At 39.1% G+C, this 20669-nt stretch overlaps 1 protein-coding gene across 2 annotated transcripts in view; it reads right to left on the reverse strand.

Moving 5' to 3' along the window:
* The window catches only part of LOC128670408 (uncharacterized), a 30724-nt gene extending 11107 nt beyond the window's left edge, over positions 1 to 19617 (reverse strand). For both annotated transcript variants that reach the window (XM_053746046.2, XM_053746047.2), the window contains exons 1-3: positions 19183 to 19617; positions 17135 to 17198; positions 15193 to 16880 (exon numbers count right to left, since the gene is read on the reverse strand). In XM_053746046.2, coding sequence (XP_053602021.1) covers positions 15193 to 16880; positions 17135 to 17174 — 1728 coding nt within the window. In that variant the 5' untranslated portion in view covers positions 17175 to 17198; positions 19183 to 19617. The remainder of the gene's footprint in view (positions 1 to 15192; positions 16881 to 17134; positions 17199 to 19182) is intronic.
* Positions 19618 to 20669: the final 1052 nt, after the last annotated feature.

A 20669-nucleotide genomic window follows, 5' to 3' on the forward strand; every position in this document is an offset into this window, starting at 1 on the left:
GCAGAGAATCAATATGTACGACTTGTAGTTCGTAAAATTGATTTATAATTTTGGAGAGAGCTATTTTGCACAAACTAATTGTGTCTTGCTAAAAATTTTCTCTAATGTATGTTCGCGTGTTATCAGGTCACGGAGTCAAACCTGCGGCAGCCTCGGCCTCCGTTACTCTTGTATTTACATTGCGAATCCGTCTGAATCATCATGACGCCCGACATTCCGACTGTGCTAATGATTTACGGTAACGAGTGACCTGAAAGTTCTACTACATTGTTTAGATTTGTTAGCAGTCCTATATATTGTGGAGTTATTTTCATTTGGCAATTGATTTCTCTTCCTGAATTCCGCTCTTTCTCTAATGCAGTTGACAAAGGTTTATCATATTTATCCTTCAACTTTGTACAAAACCAGCTTGTTTGGTTTAATTGGTGCGCACAAATAATTCAGGTTTTCAAACATTCTTGCTAAAAGTTTTGTTATTAATAAAAATAACTTTTTTTCTTCCTTTATATCATTCATTATCATAAAACAATCCAATTGTTGACGGAACAATTCAAACTTTTCACCATCGAATGGCTTAAATTCGTTGCATAGTGACATTTTTGGAAAAAAAATTGTTTCACTTTTCTCTTCGTCAAATTTTAATGTACTTACAATTTTTCTCATCAATACTCGCATCTTTTTATAGTCTATATTTTGTTCTTCTAATAATTTTTGTAGTTCCAATTTAGTACACTTATAAATGTAACTCTTTTTCCCTTTTTTTACTAATTCAATTATGTCTTCATTAATATCTTTGATTTTCGATTTTGACATAACCTCTTCGATGTTGATGTATGCATAGGTAAACGGAACGGTTTTAATTTAACACCACTGTTGGATTTTATAATGCCGAACAGAGTTTCACTGATCCTCGTCGTCAATGTTATATAATTATAAGGTCTAATTTATTAATAAACCAGTTTATTAAATGCAAATGCACATTTACAGTTTAGGCGCCAAACCACACACAGCCATGGTCAAGGGATGAGTTAGTGATGTGACATCTGACAGTGTTAATGCACTTTCAATGCGACTTTAAAATTGTTTTCTACATGTCGACAATTATTGACGAGGCGATGCTTTGGTTATAATCATAGATGTCACCACCACTACTCCAATCGGTGCACAGTCAACTAAACTACAAGTGTAGGCCATGCACGTTCCCAATTTTCAATATCTTATACTGAAACTGATGGTCCCAGATTATAAAGAAGAAAATGACAATATAATCTAGATGATATGAATCTCATTCGGATTGAAAGTTTATTCAAGTAGATTATAATAGCAGTAAACATTGACACACTAATGTTAAACGTGTAACAATTTGTACAGTTCTGTCACGGTGTCAGCGACACGGGCGCCCGCGAACGTCATCCGGCCATTTAGGATAATCTGTAGTTTTGGAGATCACGATGTCATTACCATCGTCACTCTAGATAACAGCGAAATGATGCCTTTCCGAGGACAACTATTTTGGAATTTTTTAAATATGATTTAGTGTTTGCATGTGTCCATTTATAACAGTTTATTGTTACAAGGAAAACTATATTTAATGTTTACAGGAAATTTGTAATCATATGACGGGCAATTTATACATTAGTCATGTCATGCTTGAGAAATGTAATTTATAGTACTGAAAAGGAAGTCTGTATTAATAATATAATTAACTGAGATCAAATTAATTTAACAAATGACTGCAGTGTATAGTAATTATAATTGTGTTTAGTTCATGGATCCTATAAGGTTTGTATGTCAATAGGAATTCTACTCTACAATGAAAAGTAATCGATCGGAAGTGCTCACGGACGGAAAAACAAGTGCAAGATACTTGATTATGGCATTGAAATGCGTGCGTCGGGAGTGGCGCTTCCAGAATTTAACAGCCTGATGGTGACGAGGCACGTTCCGAATGAGTAGATAGCTATTGAATACATGTATAAAGTTCGAATGACGCAACTAAGAAATTAATCGTTATTGTAAAAACAAATGTCATTTTTCTGCGACAGTAAAATAATCTTATTTTCAAGTCTTTGTCAGTACATTGAAAGTATTAAAAAGAAGAGATATTAATCATCAATTAAATTGGCTGGTCAAATCTAATAGTTTGTATGTCTGAAGAACAATGAAATAATAGAAACGGAACAGTCAATACACTAGAATATTGATCTTCTGAAACCCTCAAACGATACGTTATGTCAGATATATTTGTACACAAAAATTTGACAAAAAGCTAAAGATTACAAAGATTGCGGAATCACAAATTCAGGGTCAGCGCGCTGGTAAATGGCAGCCGTCAGAAGCCATTTAGCAGCCATAACATTTGCATAACAGTGAAGGCGCAGATGTTACGTGATGGCAGTGGTCGTCGATGGTCTGCAATCGTCCGAGCAATGGGTGCAAGCTTTGCTGTTGGTATTGCTGAAAGACGTGAAGTCTAGCTTACATTTCCGTAAAATACTTTTAAACCTGTAAGCCAAACTTCACGTCGTATCGTTGTGCATGCCTCGTCTTGTCTTAACATTAGCACATATTGCCAGTATACGTCGAGTTTTAGCGACAATTTAAATTAAACTTAAATCAAAAAGAAAATCTGTCAGAACGAAAATTTCGCTAGAAGTCAAGGGGGCCACAATCCATAAATTAGTTTTTCGATAAATCTATACAACATCATCTTATGATAACAGAATAGATTAATATAAGCATAACCAAACTTAGAAAGAAAATTTAGACCACTGGTTGCTGGACTAACGGATCGCACTTCGGACTAGACTAAAAGAGAATTTATGTAAATTGGGACATGTACGAAAGAGAACGATATATTATTGGCAAAAAAGAACTTCCATTGCCAATATATATCGATGAGTAAGGGCTGTTAGTTCCCAATGACTATAATGTATCAGTGCAAGAGACGGCGCAACGCGGCGCGGGCGCAGCGCTGACACGCACGCAACCAGAGCGGAACGGATGATAACCGCATCACTGTTTTTGTGCCCATTATATGATTTCCGTCTGCCTGGGTACACCTCGTGATTTACGTCTCCTTGCGACGGCGACAGCGTTCCAGATTCTTTATTTTTACAATGTAACGATACAAAGTAGCAGATTTTCCAAACGCGTGAAGTTTACTAAAGACATGTCTGGAGGTGAAAAACATTTCATGTTTTCATTTATCGAGCGATCAGACCCGAACAGTTTAATAGTATCCTTTGATAAACAAAATTTTACAGTCGTGATGCAGTCATGTTTTGATGAATGCATATTTGCATTTTCACTGTTTTAATATGTATCCCGACATTAATTTAGGTGAGGCACAATGAATAAGAAAAAATATCTATAGTTCTAGCTGTTCACGTCTTTACAGAGTGATATGTCATGAAGAAACTGCATTTCTTGCTACAATGATATATTTCTAGTCTAGACCAATCTATCAAACAGCATGTAATATGAGTGTTTCAGATTCAGCCGAAGCAGTAGCCGGCGCAGGAGGCTCGGTCGGTGTAGTCTATCTGATATAGTTATCGCTAATGGATCGGCCATTCGACTGCAAGGTCACTAGTCAATTATCGCCGGTTCTCAATAAAATTGCAAACAAATGACTTAACCTTTTCAACAAGCGAAATTAAATTGAAATTTTTATTTTTGATGAGGAATTCCGGTTGGTGAATAATAAAGGCTTTCGAAAACATTGATTATTATCACAGCTCAGTCTCAAATCTTTATTTGCATTATGAAGGATATCATAAGATAGTTTCGGAAAGTTTCTATTTCTGGCAACTGATTTGATAGATGAGCGTCGTGACGAGCAACCGGTTCGGGCACCTCTATCTAAATTAATACTTTCTTATCAGTTTCGGATCTATAGCGACGGGCGACGGTGAAGAGAAAAAACTACATAGAAGCAATCAGACGCTATCTCTTTCACGTTTACATTTCGCGAAAATATTTGTTGAAATTGCTGATGAATTTCGGTATACTAACACATTTGACAACCAAAGTTGAAAGACTGTAAATTCAAATACATCATAAATAAAAAATCTAGTTCAGAATTTGAGAAAAAATAAACAAAACCCAAGCGCGGCAGGTGCATCTAAAGACGAACATCAACATGGTCAGCATTTCATTTGCAAGGAAGGCTGGCCTTCCAAAGTTGATCCTGTTCTTATATGTAGATCTTCTTAGATCAAAAAGACAAACATGAAACTATTAAAATCCTACTGTATGTTAATTATTTATAGGTTTATGTACACGTGTACAAATTACAGCAAAAAGGAGATCTACTTATTTATATCTTTTCAAGTGTTAATCATTTTGAAAGTTTTTTTGGCTAGATATTCGTGACTCTTTCATTCGAAATATACTCAACAGATTTCGATAAAATTTTGTGAAATGCTAGAATGAAACCTGGAATAACAGATTAAATTTTTTATACTAAAATCTTCGCGGCTCAGAGGCCAAGTGCTTTAGTACATATTTGTCCCTGTTCCTAGCTGCTTGTTGGGGTCCAGAGTCCCGAACAAGTTTGCAGTAATGGCCGCGAGCAAAACAAAAGCGACGAGGGTTCCGACCGGCCGGTTTTATCGATCGCTGTGTGTCACACTCACGCATGGGCAATGGTTCGACTAAGACTGGACTTTTTCAGACATTTAAAATCAAATATGGTAGATCTATATGTTTTCAAATGGTCCAGTATTGGTCGGTTATGCGTCAGCCTCTAGGCGCGAGATAATTGCTGGAAGGTGACTTGCAGCAGACGGGTTGTGCCGGACCTGATACACATCGCTGATATTATCTGCTTCCGCTGCAGTTGGCAAAACAGTCTGACCAAAGTCAAAGTAGTGTTTAAGTTAGTTTAGAATGTTCTCAGTTTGTATCTAAATTAAGTCACGGCTCAGAATGAGTGCATCGCTGGGCAGGCATTACTAAGTCGTTACGTAGAGTTGTATTGTGGTCAGTATGGTCACACAGTTATTAATTTCTACTATTGTTTTTTTTTGTTGTTCTTTTGTTATCAATATTACTATTGTTCCTCGATTGTTATTTATATTCAAGTGTGTAGGTATTATAAATAAACCAAGTCTTATATCGACATTATAGTACGGTGCAATCCCTACAATATGCTGCGATCAGTAAATTACAGAATACACACAAATGAACGATTACTTAATAGTAGTCATTCATTGTGTGTATTCGTATCACTTCTTATTAATTTAGTATATACATTCTATTGTATTTAGTTGTATCAATTGATCAATCCATCTATATAACATGTTTGTGTATGCATTACAAATAAAACATGGCATGTTTTATTTGTGCTAATTAGGAAGGATAAAATATTGTAATGACGGGGTGTTCAATGCACATCACGTTTTTTTATAAACTACATATATTATTTAAAAAAGTAATACTGCGCCACAAAATCTACAGGACCATCATTGAAACCTAAAAAGGTTGCACGAGGGAATGATGTAGAGGAGCCGGAATAATGGCTAATTGAATTTCAAATCTGGCCATATCATGGTCTTAGTACTACTATCCCAAAAGATTCTCTTGCAAATTTAAACAATAATTAGATCACTTATTCCAAAGTCATTCATCCAACATGACAGGCGGCATAACCTGCACGTTTATGAGGCTTCTCTTTACTCGGGGCGGACTGGCTGTATCGACCTCACTAGCTATTCCTATATTCGTTGAGGTTAGCAAAACTGTAATCGTATTACTGTCAGTCAGATGTATGATATCGCTCCGTGTCTCTTGGAAATCAATAAAATCGCAGCAGTCCTCAGCAGAGGGAAATAATTGTTCAGTTCTGTCAGTTTCACATTTTTTTTTATCTAACACGATTGTGGGATCTGGAAAAATAGCGCACCTACATATGTCAGCCCGGGCTGTAACTCCCCTCAGTATCAATCTTGCAAACCGCTTGGTGTACGAGATGTAATTGTCAAAATAAAATATACGTAAGAGGTAGTCAAAATCGACCAGCCTCGGCGAATAAGTGGAATGAAAGGCAGCTTATTCTTTAGATTTGGCGCTTGATTTGTCCTCCCACGGAGTCCAGTGGCGACTAGAAATGCATACTCGGACTTGTCGTCCTTGACATTTGCAAGCCAGACGCTGGTTCGGCAAACTTCGTAGGCCGAGTCAATGTTGTCTCTTTTTAATGATATAGTTTTGTCACCTTAACACGCAGAGTTCACATTCAAACAAGCAATGTACGCCACAAAGTTGGCCCTACAAATATATAAATGAGATAACTGCCAAGCAAATGTTTGTCTTGATAACGGGAGTTTGATCAACAACAATATTTATCAAGAGTTAGCTGAGTGTATAATTTAATGCTATGTTAATGTTATGTAAGTTTGACTAGTGATTAACTGATGATTCGGTAGTAGATCGATATCTTTGCGGCAGTCAGTTTACCGAACCCTAATCCTTATTACATATGCGAGAAAATAAATATCAAATTATACATTTATTTTGTTAAATATGCCAATAGTTGAGTGTTAGTTAGTGTAGTGTGTTGTTATAATAGTCGTTTGTTTTTTTTCTTCTTTGAATAGGTATTTTCCACGGTTGGTTACCAAATGCTTTTAGAAATTAGAAATTATTGCGTAGTAGAATCTAAAGTAAGAATGAGCTAAAATGAACTCATTTTGACTTTTACGTGATCCATCACCACCCTCTTACGAAGTGTTAAATAAATCAAGCACTGGGTCATTATTAATTGTAGCAGTCGATTCAGTCATAGAAGTCAGTTCAAATTACTGCGAACATTTCAAATGCATATCATTTGAAATTCAGTTTGCGTCAAGTATTATTATGATGTACGGTGGAATCTAGGCCTGCTAGGTAGAAATTACCCATGCCCGTACTTCACTTTATGCAGCAGCTCAGCCTACGACCCCGGATTGCGTTTGCGCTGGGAACCATCTGTTTCGGCTTCTATTGTCGCCCCTCCCTGTCACGGATAGAAAGTTGTTACCGTAATCGCTAATTACCGCATTTGTCGCGTTTCCGCGCTTCCAGCTGCGCGTGCGACGTCTACTCAACGTATGAGTATGACATTACTAGAATCGTGCAAATCGCTGGAATGCGTCACACGGTTGTCAACCAATTTGCCGTTAGTTTATTGGCAGAAAATTGTGTTAATTTATTGTTGGATTTTGTTCTGCAAAATGGCTTTATAACTGCACAATTAATAACTCCGTGCAATGTCTCATCATCACCATACCGACAAGAGCTCCTAGATGAATATTATAGAATACTTAAAACTTAAACAGGCTGCAGCAGGCAATAAGGCTGGTGGACAGATCTCCTCGACCTCTAATAACAGTACAGGCTGGATTTTACTGTAGAGGAGAGAACTCATTTAACCATGGTGACCTGTATCAAGGAATAGCTGAAGTAACCACAGACCAGGAGGCTTGCATTATGGGCAAGGACATGATTGACCCACATAGATATAAATTCTATAAAGGAAAAAGAAAGCTAGTATGACACTTTATGCAATCTTTCAAATACAATAGACAATTTGCTATTATCGCTGACCCTGCAGGTCACAGTGGCCCTGAATGTGTTAATAGAGTTAAGAGTAGACGTGGAGTGAGAAATAAACTCAATATATGTGCACTCTGAGGCATAATTTCCAGACATGTCATAGAGACGTCGGCATAACGGACAGCGCTGCCAATTAGCAGCGCAGCACAGATTGCGTCCCGTTAGAACAACGCGACGCGGGTGCGTGCACTTTAGCCGCGGCGACCGTCCTCTGTTCCACATCGTGACATCGTCATCTTCACATTTTGATGATACAAAAATCTTTGATATTAACTGTATCTCAGGCTGGGAACTTAAGATACCCATAAAATTTTTCTTGAACAATTTCTTTATACTGTTAATTCAAATCAAACAAATCTTTTACGTGATCTTTCTGAAGCTCCGCGATCTCTTTAGGCTGTCCTGCAGCGATGATTATTTTGCCTTCTAATCGATATAATAATATCCAGATAAGATGAAGCCAAGCGGCTTAGCAAAAATGTCGTCAAAGTCAAAACATTTTATTACTCATTTTTCAAAAAGAAACAAAATAATGGCATTTTGGAACGAACACTGTTGAGAAGAAATTCATCGCAATAAAATAAAAGTGTAAAACATTTAACTTTGGGCCCCAGGTGCAAAGTTCAGGATAGCCTAAATTATCCAAGTTTTTACTTTAAAATGTTTCATCTAATGATCTGCCCTTTGGACAAGCAGACAGCAGGGGCACGGGCTACTTGCAATGGCCATTGATAACGATATCAATCGCTCGGCCTTGGCTTAAGCATAAATTAGATCCTTGACGGTGAACGTGAGGGAGATAAGGTCTGCTAAAATGGACGCCGATGGTTCCCGCTTTAGAATTGATATGAATGATCATCACATCACCAACAAAGTGTTCACTTATAAATCATTTGTTTAGTTTTCCGCTCCACGCTTATCGCCACGTACCAGTTATCATTATAATAATAAGGACATTAAGCAGGATGTGAGGATAAGCTTGTATATTGTGCGCCATGCAGTCCAGTCACCTATTTTACATATCAGCAGGACCTGGAGTAGGGCCCAGTTTTAAAGTACGTATTATTCCAGTCTTTATTTAGCTGCAACGACGATCATCTTCAATATAAAATTTATCCGTAGCCAACTGACAGACTACTGAGACTACGCACAGTCGAAGTATGTAAATTTCTTCGGGAGCACTGAGAGGAAATTAGACGAAATTTAGAATTAACATCTTCATGTTCATAGTCGTATTCCTCATGGCTGAGGGTCGTGGCCATTACGTGGGATGCAACACACACAACAACTCTGTTGGCATTAGTAATGAATTAGTTAGAATTTACATAACCCACATAATACCTAACCGTAAATTTATCAAACCACACGTAGAATCTGCACATTTTTCACAACATACTGGTCATTTGTATGTGTCAGCATCAGCATAAAGATGCGTGTACTGCACAGGCTGAATAAGCTCACGTCGTCGCGAGAAATAAGCGTCACGGAAGACTTCACAAAATATGGCAAAAACGCCACTATCACCATCGCATAGAAGGTAAAGCGACTTGAAGTTGAGTGTACGTGAACTCTGCATGACAAAGCTCGTATAATTCTTGCTAGTCTTTGAATCTCTTTGTCGGAGACGTGAGGGAATGCGAGGACAGCGACGGCCAGACCGAATGAGCAAAATAAACGAATGTCGACGCCACTTGCAGCTTGCCTTATACGCACTTCTCGGGTGACGATATTTCTTTCAGTGGACTTCTATTCTATAAATATTTTAGTTCGCCATCGACAACATTTATATGGAAAATGAACAGCGCTACCGTGTGTCAAGGGCACTAAATTAATTGAGAATTTGATGTAATTGATACGGTTACGTTCTCGGGAATATTCCTGCTAGCCCCACTGGGTTTATTGAACCAACACTTGCGAAATAGCAAGGGAGAAAACGCCTTTAATAGCAATACTGGCCACATACCGATTGAATACTACAAATCGCTTCTTGTTTAAAAAGTTACCTATAATATTGAAACATTATATTCCTGTATGTCTATTTTAAGTGAGCATTGCAGTCTTTACTTCATCCTGACTCCCGCTGTCTCCAGACTCCCTCATTCAGTTATGACCGACATTTTTTTATTACATATTTATTTCACTCATAACTCTGTTGGACCGCTTCCTCGGGTGTCTCTCTTTCCATTATAAGTATAAAAATAACTCTGCTGCTGTATCTGCCTGTAATAACTATGTAAACTGCTTTGAATTTTATGTTTGTTATATTTTCATTCATTAAAAACATCACATAAAATCCTCATCGTGAAAGCGAGATCTGCGCCACTTTCGCGCCCCGTCGATCGACAGTTCGCCATGAAATTTGGCATGGAATCGCCACCATACTTTCGATAGCGACCGGCAGCGACCGCGGGCAGTGCTAGCATACATGTGGTAATAGGCGATAGTTTTTCCTGCGCGAACCGGTCACTGACATGTCGAGGGCTGTCATCTACAGAAAAGGCAAACATTCGACAGACATTTGAAAAAAAAAACCTTTTAAACAAGTGGATGTGTTAGATGTTCGGGTCGTTTGTCTCGCCATCATTCTTTGAATGACATTATTCGTAGGGCTTTGGTATCGGCAAATATTCCTTGTCAATTGGAACCTCCTGGCCTCTCGCGTACAGACGGAAAGCGACCTGACGGCATCACTCTAATACCGTGGCAGAGAGGGCGTTGCCTTTTATGGGACGCAACATGTGTAAGCACATACGCGGCGTCCTACCTCACTAATAGTAAGCGTTTGCCTGGGGCCGCTGCAAGGGTGGCAGCTGAACTTAAAATGGCCAAGTATTCTGTTTTATCCAACCAGTACGAGTTTGTTTCAGTTGCCGTGGAAACGGCTGGCCCATGGTGTTCGGAGGCGAAGCGCTTTGTTGGTGAGATAGGACGGCGTTTAAGGTGTCGTGGATATGACTACCGCTCCGGATGGTGCCTGGTTCAAAGGCTATCAATTGGTATCCAACGAGGAAACGCAGCTAGCGTTATGGGTACTTTTGAACCGGGTACAATTCGGGGTGGCATTTTTGATTGACTTTGCAATTATTTATGTTTTATTATTTGTATTTTTAATAAATGAATTTTAAAAACGTAAAAAAAAATATTTTAACAAGTGAGTTATGTGTGTTTTTCTGATATTAGCGATACCATCACCAGCAACCGATAACAATAGAAAACGGAGGTGGTGAATTCAGACGACTATTCTGCCGAGATTGACAACCCTTGAACTATAATAAAATAACCTTAATTACTTTGAGTGATACCAGAAATCCATAAAATTATAAAAAACCAATCTGATTTATTTTAACTAGGCGTCGTCAGCCCTATGTCCATATGATTTACGAGTACGTGAGCCTGCCTCGACTGGCAACTCATTATCATTCCACAGAGTTCTCGGTCGCAGGGCTCCCGAACCGACAGCGGCGAAAACGAGAGTGTTGTGACTCGAGAGGTTTCACCACGTGGCCCATAGACTTTCACCGATCGCAGGAAATTCTCACGTATCTATATATTGCTTGTGCTATTGATATTTTTAGGAGAGAGCACGCGATCGAATCGGTTGACAATGCCATAATATGATAAGGACCATGGAGCAAATGATGGGGCCGGAGTTCTCCTTATATTTTTGACGTCATAAGTGATAAGGTGCGATGATAATCTCCAGTGGAATTAAGAATTTTTTACTTTACATTCGACGCGTTCAAATATTCCATCAATTTTGATCTCGATTCTATCCTGTTTCTACATTAAATTCTTTTTTGGTATAATGCGCGACACAAGATTGGTTCATGGGTTTGCCTGCGCAGTAAACGATTTGTAGGCCGTTTTGCTATTGCGCGCGTCGTCAAAGCATGACAAACCAGACCCCAACTCCCGTGACGAAAATAGCACCAGCCAACTACAGGTCAAGTTTTCTTGCATAAGGAACCTCTATGCGGATGTTATAACATTGAATATTATACCCAAAATATGGTCCATATTTACTTCTTCGCGAGTCGGTCGGCCGGACAACTGAACCATGCCACGGACAGTGTTATTCTTACCGCCGCAGCCACAGTGATTAGAGGCTAATGGCGAGCAACATATCGGGCCGAATGCAGATGTTAGGGCACATATTAACGATATAACAAGATGTTTAGAAAAATGTCATTTTTGCTACAAGCTTTTATCGAGTCCGAGAGATCTTGTTGCATGTTGAGTGACAAAAAAATCATATCCGTATCCGATCGTGGGTGGGTGAAATTTAATTTGCAAAATTTGATTATAGACTAAAATCAAGGCAGGTAAAGGTAAATAAAAACTTGTAAAAATATGACATTGGAATATCAACTATACTTGAGTCCACATTTGCAGTTAAGCGGCGGTTCGAGGAGGTAATAGATATATTTGATTGATTGTCTTTGGATTGGAGAAGAATGAGGGGCTAATACTTATATATTATCTATCTAACTATAGATATAGTGAATTATTAGAGGAGTTTGAGTGTTTACTGAGCATAAGTTACACAATCTTTCATCTGCCGATGGAAAGTGGAGAGTCGACGGAATGATCCGTGAAATGGATGCAACTCGAGCGTGCAGCATCAGCTGCGCGCGGTCAGATGAGAAATTATCTATTCCGAACGGTGATTACGTAAAATTAGCGAGCGACGAGTTTGCACTTGAAGGGTCGGATAGCTGCCTGTTTGTGGAATTTCTATCGTATTAGAATAAACCTCTACTCTAATACGATAGAAATTCCACATCTATGATTATCTCTCTCTCTGTCTCACACACAGATTGGAGCGTTGTCCGAAGGTATATTGGAAACATTTCATTAAATCCTGTTGCGTTGGAATATATTGGAAACTTTTCCTACTTGTCAGGATATTGTCACGCATGCTGCAACCAACCAACACTTCTTAGGACTTCTGAAACTCGGAAAGATTGAAGTCTTATTAAACGATACAAATTAACACTAAAACAGCGTATTTACCTAGTTGTATCTCGTGGTTGCGATGCGCAGCTGCGTTGGACAGATCCGGCGCTTACGCAACACCACGGCTTAATTGGTATTTGGGTAACACGGGCAGCATGAGAAATTTAAAGATAATAAATTCAATATTCTTCTCGGAGTGACGAGATTGTTGTGCTACGACGCGACCTTCTTGACAGTTTTGATGGAGTGAGCAGATAAAATAGAAGTTGCATTCCACCACAAATTATATTCTATTAATAGTTTTCAGATTTTTTGATGGATTTGACGATTCTAACATAAAACGCAATACATAATTACTAAAGGAGTTTCCTTCCCCTTTGGTCCATTATCAGAGTGTCAATGTCCTTATTTTCATATTAGTTTAATTTACTATTTCTTTATTTATTTTCATTAGATTAAAGCGTTACTAAGACTATCATTAATTCTGTGATGTTAACATGTCTCGAATATAATTTATCCTGATATTATATTTTAGGAGCTTCATAAAGATTTAGTTGCGTCGTTTACAAATTAAAATTGACAATTCCTCGTAATTTATTTTGCATGAATATGTAATACTGTCTTTATGTCGTATCTTAATGTCGTTTGACTGGATGTAAAATTAGAAATGCTGATAGGTAAAAGTTGCGTGGTCTAACCGAACAGGCGTCTGCAGGCGCCGGCTCCACTTTACCAAATTAACATTACCAACTTTTGTGATATTTCACGTATCGAGTTGGTCGATAGATGGCAATTTGTCAACGTCCATGGCGCAGTGGTCATCTGGTGGTGACTTTTGTCAGTTATCCAGAGACTTGTGACGACGATTTTTATATCGCATCCAGGATTTTTATATCGATTCCCAGTTATGGCAAAATTTGTAATTGTTTTTATATTTTGTTAGTGGCTTTGGGAGTGTTGTGCTCATTTCTATGTCAGTACGACGACACGATAGAAGCCTTGCTCTAAATGTATTTTTATTGTCAGTCTCTGTCTGTAACCTTTTTCGAACAATTAAACGTTTATTGACCTGATTCAATAAAGTTATTACAAACACACATAGTGTGAGCTATTTATATATTATTAGAAAGAAAAGAAAAAAAAAAAAAATTTTTGTAAGAAACAATAATGGTAAGCCGATCTGGCATGATAGGGACCAACACTGTTCAAATGAGTTTCTTTCGGCATTTCTTCTCAGCAGTGGTCGTTCCGAAATGCCAGTAGTTTCTAGCTTGTGAGAAATAACTATAAATTTAAAGATTGACGAGAAAAAGTGCCTGTGAAGGTCTAATTTCTGAATTAATGATTTGAATTTGAATTTGAATTTATTGAGTGTTGTTTATTTACTTAATTATTTTAGAAGGAGCGGGCTTCTTGCTGAGGTAAGTACTTGTCACTAGATGTCGGTAGGTAATCGTAAAAGTCATATCAGATGCTTTTGGCGATTTGAATACAATTTGACACCAGTGAGTGTTAGCAATAACACACACGCTAAGAAAAAAGACCGCGGTAGCGTCGCCCGCGCAGTCACAGGGCACGTCGCGGTTCGCCGCCGACGAGGCACGCGATCTCAGCATTGTATTGTACACACAACTACAACAGATTACATTGCAAGCTGCGTGGACCTTTGTGTGGCGGTGGTAGAGCCCGATTTGAAATTAACTTGAATAGGTTAACGTGTTGTTCACTGTACATCCGAAATAAATCTCGCCATTTCCCTCGCATTCATTCAACGTATTGTCTCGTTGTGAAGGAGAAGTTTTATCTATAATTTTAGGGTTCTGTGCCTCAAATTAAAAAAAAAAAAAAAAACAATTTCTTAAACGGGCAAAACGAGAATCGTGAAATTTGGAAACTAGTAAGAAATACAGATAAGGAAAATCCGAAATCAGTAAATATATAAGTACATAACAACGACAAAAATTCGCAATGAGACTCTTCCTTTCTAAAGTTGGTAAAAAATTGATAGTATTATAAATCGTAAACTCGTTTACGGACATACTTAAAAGACATTTATCATTAATGTGTATAATTCGTCATGAGAAGTAATCGCAAGAATGCGGCGGAAGGTCACGTTGCGATAAACTCGATTACGTGAGATATCGATGGGAAAGTCGTACAAAAACACACTCACGAGAGAGTTGACCACTTATGCTGATGTTCCCATAATAGCTTTACGTTAAGTACTGGACATCATCACACTATCAGTTTTGCAGCAATAAAAGGTTGTAAATTCCATAACATGGCTGCTTGAAATGAGCAACGATTTTGTAATAAACTTTCTCGTGAAGGTTCATGATTACAATTACAAATTGAGGCCTTGTTCTATCTTTTGCTGATATTCTTACTCGCAAATATGGATCCCCCGAATATGTCTACCAAAATATCGTAAACTTGGAGTGAGTGAGTTTGTCCAATACTATGTTATCTAGTATCACAACAATAAAAAAATCTGTTGTTTTGATTGGAACAATCACATATACATCGAATGTTGCGGGGGAGGTGCGTCGCCTACGTTCGTAAATAGTTTATATTAAAAATAGTATGAAAAGTCGGAAGCAGAACCTAGTATGTCTTAAAGTAATAAAAGTGACTCACCTTAATCCTGTTCCTCCGGCTGGCGCGCAGAATGAGGCCGTCATTCTCGATGTAGTCGGGCACCTCCTTGCGGTCCGAGAAGTTGAACACCACCGAGGTGGCGGCGGCGGGCGCGGCGCGGGCGCGGCGCGCCGGCGGGCTGCCCGCGCTGCCGTTCTGGCTCGTCGCCAGCTTCGCCCACGGGGCCACAGCTTTATCTTCTTTTTTCTCTCCCTTTTTCTCCGGCGTCTGCTCTATGCTGCCGTTCCATGAGCGTTCTATATCCGTACCACCGAGACGCGACACCACGCTCGACACTTTAGGCTTGAGATTAGAATGACCGTTCATTAACGGCTTCGTTATATCTGACTCTATGATTCTTGATTCTGATACTTCAGGGGTGGCCTCCCGCGAGGAATGTCGTGGAGATTCAGCTAAAGGTGTCGGAGCGCGATCGTCAGGCGGCGAGCGGAGGATGGGCTCGACGAGAGCCGAGGGCGGAGGATCGCGGCGCTCCGTCCTGGCCGGCAATGAGTTCTCTGTCTCGACTGGTGGAGGAGTCGCTATCCGTGGAGGTACTTCTGCTACTTTCTCCTCAATTTCTGCCGATAACGGCGGAGGTGTTGGTGTTGAAGTTGCCCGACCGCGGCTCGGAGCTGGCATCGGGCGAATCACCCCAACTCGTCGAGCGCGCCCTAGTAGCACAGGGTTGGCGGCCGCCAGCGGTGGAAGATGGGATCCCCGCCGAGGCGCCTCGAATGAAAACCGCATTGACGAGCCGGCTTTGGCGATGCCTTCCAGCGCCGCTCGCGACACCGGCCTCGCTTCCGCCGATACGACTGCCCCTTCTGTCTCATCAATAGCCGAAACGTCTGCCACGGGGCTCGGCGAGCGGTAGTCATTCGGCTCTCTAGGTTCAGGGGTCGAGGTCCGAGGCCCTTCCAATCCACGTAAAACGGCTGAAACGCGCGCCGCAGGTGCTGGCCTCCGCGTCGGGGCGCTTTCAAACTTTCTGAGTGTAGAGCGAACGACATCTGGCGGAGGTCGCTCGGTTTCTCGCAAGAGTGGGGTAGGACGTCTCGGTGGACGGGCGGAGCGGGCCACTGGAGGTCGAGGAGAGGGCAGTGGGGGAGCTACAGGAGGAGATGATGTGGGGGACGACGGGGGAATGACTGAAGATGCGGTGGGGGACGAAGGCGGTACCACGGGAGGAGCTGATTTGGGGAGTGACGGGGGTAGAACAGGAGGAGACGAGGTGGAGTGCGGCGGGGGAGACGGGGATGGTGGTAGGGGCTCCTCGCGAGCTTCGAGGCGGCTGAGAGCGTCTACTGATCGAGCTCGCTTTACTGATTCGCGGCGTATAGAGAAGCCTCCAGTTGCAGGGGGCATGGCGACTGAAGCGGGGCGAGGTAGGCGCGCGGCGGGGGGTCGGGGTGCGGGCGGGGGCCGCTCATCCAGGAGATGTTCGAGGGAGGCCGCGCGGCGGAGGACAGATGGTCTCCGACGAGGCGCATCACGTAATGCTAGGCTTAGGTATCGGGACTTGAGCCGCTTGACAATTCCAGGGCCGTAGCGCAGTTCCTCGTCGTCGGGGTCGCCGGCGAGCGCGGGCGGCGGCGGCTGCGCGGGAGGCGGCGCCGCGCGACTCCGCGCCGCGCGCCGCTGCAGCAGCTCGCGCTTCCATTGCGGGAGGGAACCGTTCGACATGCCTGTATTACAAACCCTTCATTTAATCTGAGATTTAATCGATCGTAAGAAAAATAAAACAGAGATATTTGGTCAAGATAATAATAAATGTATTTTATCCTCCAAGGCAGAAATATACTTAATCTCAGTATTTACTACACTACAAAATGCTGGGTTTTCGTAATACTTTAATCAGAAAAAGAAATAAAATTACAATTAATTTGATTGCCTTGAAAGTGCATTATTAGTCATAATGATGAAGTTATAAGGTACTCACTGAAGTCCTGCGCGGACTCGAGCATGGTCTCCACCATCATCTTGGCCGGCGCCGTGCAAAGCAACTGGTGTGGAAACCAAACATAAATTTAAGCTTTTGCAGCACTAATTACTTTTAAAAAAAATCTTTACAAAAGTGCAATAAAACACTAAAATGAATAACAAAAGGAAGATCATCAATGTTTATGATGAGTGTTATTTTGTAAGAGCAAAAAATAAGTATTAGCATATTAAACTGAAATTATACGATAACAAAACAAATTTATGATGCTATGTCTGTACATAGGGGAAATTAAAGAAAAATAATTATAGGGGTCCTATGGGACTAGGGAAGCCAAAACATTTTTTTTTTTTTTTTTGTCTATATGTATGTTGTTCACTTATCATGCATAAGCTCTAACCTATAATCTGGTATCATTTTCATCACAATACATTGCTTAGATCCAGAGTTATTGATATCAATAAGTTATGGGCGAAGCTATGAGCAAAAGCTAGTTAAAAATACTTGTGGAAATTGATTTGTTTAACTAGCTGTATCCGGGGGCTAAATAATGAAAGATTACATTAATAGACATATTGTAGAATTCACAAATATAAAAATAAATAAAATATAACATGCATGATCTAGATTCTAGAAGACACACTGAATATTTGATTCTAAACCGTTTAGAATCAAATATTCAGTGTGTCCAGACAACTTGTTTCAACGTTTAGACTAAACGTTGAAACAAGTTGTCTGGATACTATCTTCCGCCTCTGATAGACAACAACATACATAAATAACTCCATAATAACATTATCTCTATATTATTAGACTATAACTATTATCAAAATAGTTGTTTTCTTATCATTTGGCAACATTTATCACAAATTTGTCATTGACTTAAAGGAATCCTATGATAAATTACTGATTATTTTAGTATGTAAGCCCAAGTGTGTTTTTAATAAGAATAATTTCAGAATAAAAACTACTTGCTTTTGGAGTACCATAGGCTATGTTTGTCTTCCACATGTTCCACATGGATAAAGTCTCAAGCCATCGGTTACAGAAAAAAAAATGATTTGCAAAAAAAAAGTGTACATAGTAACAAAGTATTAAAGAAAATGCTCAAGCCTCCAAGCTTCCAATTGTTACTTACTATAGGCATGCCAAAATATATTTTATTTTTTATAATTAAGATCAAATTTCTATGTCTAACTACTAATTTAAGAACTTGTTAATTAACAAATAACTTAATTAGCCAAAATTTGTTTGTCATAATCAAGTTGCCGTCCGAGTGGGATAATTAAACTGCCCCCACATCACCAGCAATGAGCAAACCAGACAATTTGTGCTAATTGGTTCAGTGGTCATGTCTCAATGAAAATTCTGGTCAATGAATGTGAGGCATACTTTTGGTGCTTATTTATTGGTGTAATTATGTATGTATGTCTAAACCCCTAAGTGCGGCTATACCTAGGTGCAGAGTGTCTCAATTGGTTACACCGAGGTGTACACATAAAATTTATACAATTAATCAGAAAAGTAAAATAAAAATTAATGATGTAGACTTGTGTTTTCAAAATTAAGGAGAGCCCACAATTAAGTATCTAATTGTGGGCTGTGGAAGTCTCAGAAGAGTTGTTTACAGATTTGGTATTTAAACAATGACACAATGATTTTAAAAAAAGGAAATTGACTTACTTAAAGTTACTGACCCATATAAATTCTGTAATTATTGAAAACAACAATTTTCAATACTCTTTCTTTGTCCTTTGAAAAGCTAAGCAAATATAAAGTGTTAACACATGTTTCAAAATTTCACAACAGCTACATACATGCAATAGAATGTATGGGGTATCTGTCTGTTGATAACAGGATACGCTTGGTTACCCTGGCGGCCGGCGGCTCTTGACCCCAAAGCCTCTTGCATCTCTAAATAACTGTACTTTATACCACAGGACCGAACTCATACACAAACAGCAATAACACGGGATATCCTAACACCATTTCGTGCACTATTGTTACTTTTTGAAGTTACTTTCTTACAGCAACTCAACCGTACCTACCTCTTTTATATATCCATCAACATCAGATTCACTTCATACCAGCTAATTTGCCGGTTCACACTGTTCTGAGTTTTAACAATAACACACAATATCCGAAACGTTTGCACTTGTTTGTTTATTAACCACACTGCATCTATTCAAATACACTAACTACTCAGAAACACCAAATTATCGGGTTTTATCAACACCGCTCGCTTTGACAGAAAACTAACAATGAATTTTTTTCTGTAATTAATGCACGTAACACCAATGCAAATATTAATACAGCTAATTTAAAGAATAGCAATCTATAAATGTTTTGAAGTTATAGTAAATTTTAAGGATTAATTATTTAGAAAAATAATATATAAATAAACACAAAACATCGACGTAAACTATAATCTACAATAGTACAATAACGAGCGACAAACTTTGACAAACTGATTATTACCTATTGAATTGAATGAATGAACTTAATTTTCAAAGCGAAGTGTTGTGATTCGGTTTGCATGATTCGATTGAACTGAGCTGTCGAAATCGAATAGCTAGAAACTGAATGAAATGCGTGATTATGTAAAATAATAAATAATTAGTTGAAGAAAATAAATTATTTAATTTAAATTGCATATCACGCCAAATAAGAATATATTATTCAGCAAAGCAGGTGAATGAATGATCGTGGTAAATTTATAAGTAGCGTCATCTACCGCCTATAGTTTTATCTAAATTTTAAAATGTGTTATGTATTTAGATGAATTTATTTTTTCATAGGTAGGTATCTTAATTAAGTATGTATTGTTTACAATAATTATTTATTTTTGCAATGCATGGTAATGATAACAAAGTATGATGATGAATGATGTAAGTATTAAGCACTAGATGTCACTTACTTAGTTTAATTGTACCACGATAGATGGCATTACATTAGTGCACAACGAAGCCGTAAATTGCTGCGTCTTCGTAACAGAGCACGACGACGTATAATGGAGCCTTTTCCAGAAAATTCCGAAATTCTTAGGGTGTGAGCGGAGCCGTGAGGTACAAACTGCTGGCACCTTATATCTGGGGGTACGCCTGTTCCCCCGCCATCTACTTCTACGAATTTATAAGAATTTCTTAACTTGGTTATAGTGACGATCCACATAAATCTATTTTCATTTATGTTCTGTTTGTGAGTTCTATTTAATTTTATTTATTCAATACCTTAGTAAGTTAAACAAATATTGACGACTGTTCGCCCTTTACCTGAGCCACTGTGCCCTTTTAGGTGTACCTAACTTTATCACCTTGATAATTTGATAACTAAATAAATACATAATAAATTGTGCAAAGTGCTCAACGGTCAGAGAGATTTTATTTGCAGTATTTGTGGAACTCCGCTATAAGGCTTAGGCTTCATACGCATGAGGTATTTGGTAGGAATCACTTACTGTACCTTTCTGAAATCTTCATATTTACACATCGGATTCGGGAATGAATAATTTATTGCGTGAATATGATTGTGTTTA

This window comes from Plodia interpunctella, chromosome 5 (assembly GCF_027563975.2).
Source record: "Plodia interpunctella isolate USDA-ARS_2022_Savannah chromosome 5, ilPloInte3.2, whole genome shotgun sequence".
In the NCBI taxonomy this organism is placed as follows: domain Eukaryota; kingdom Metazoa; phylum Arthropoda; class Insecta; order Lepidoptera; family Pyralidae; genus Plodia; species Plodia interpunctella.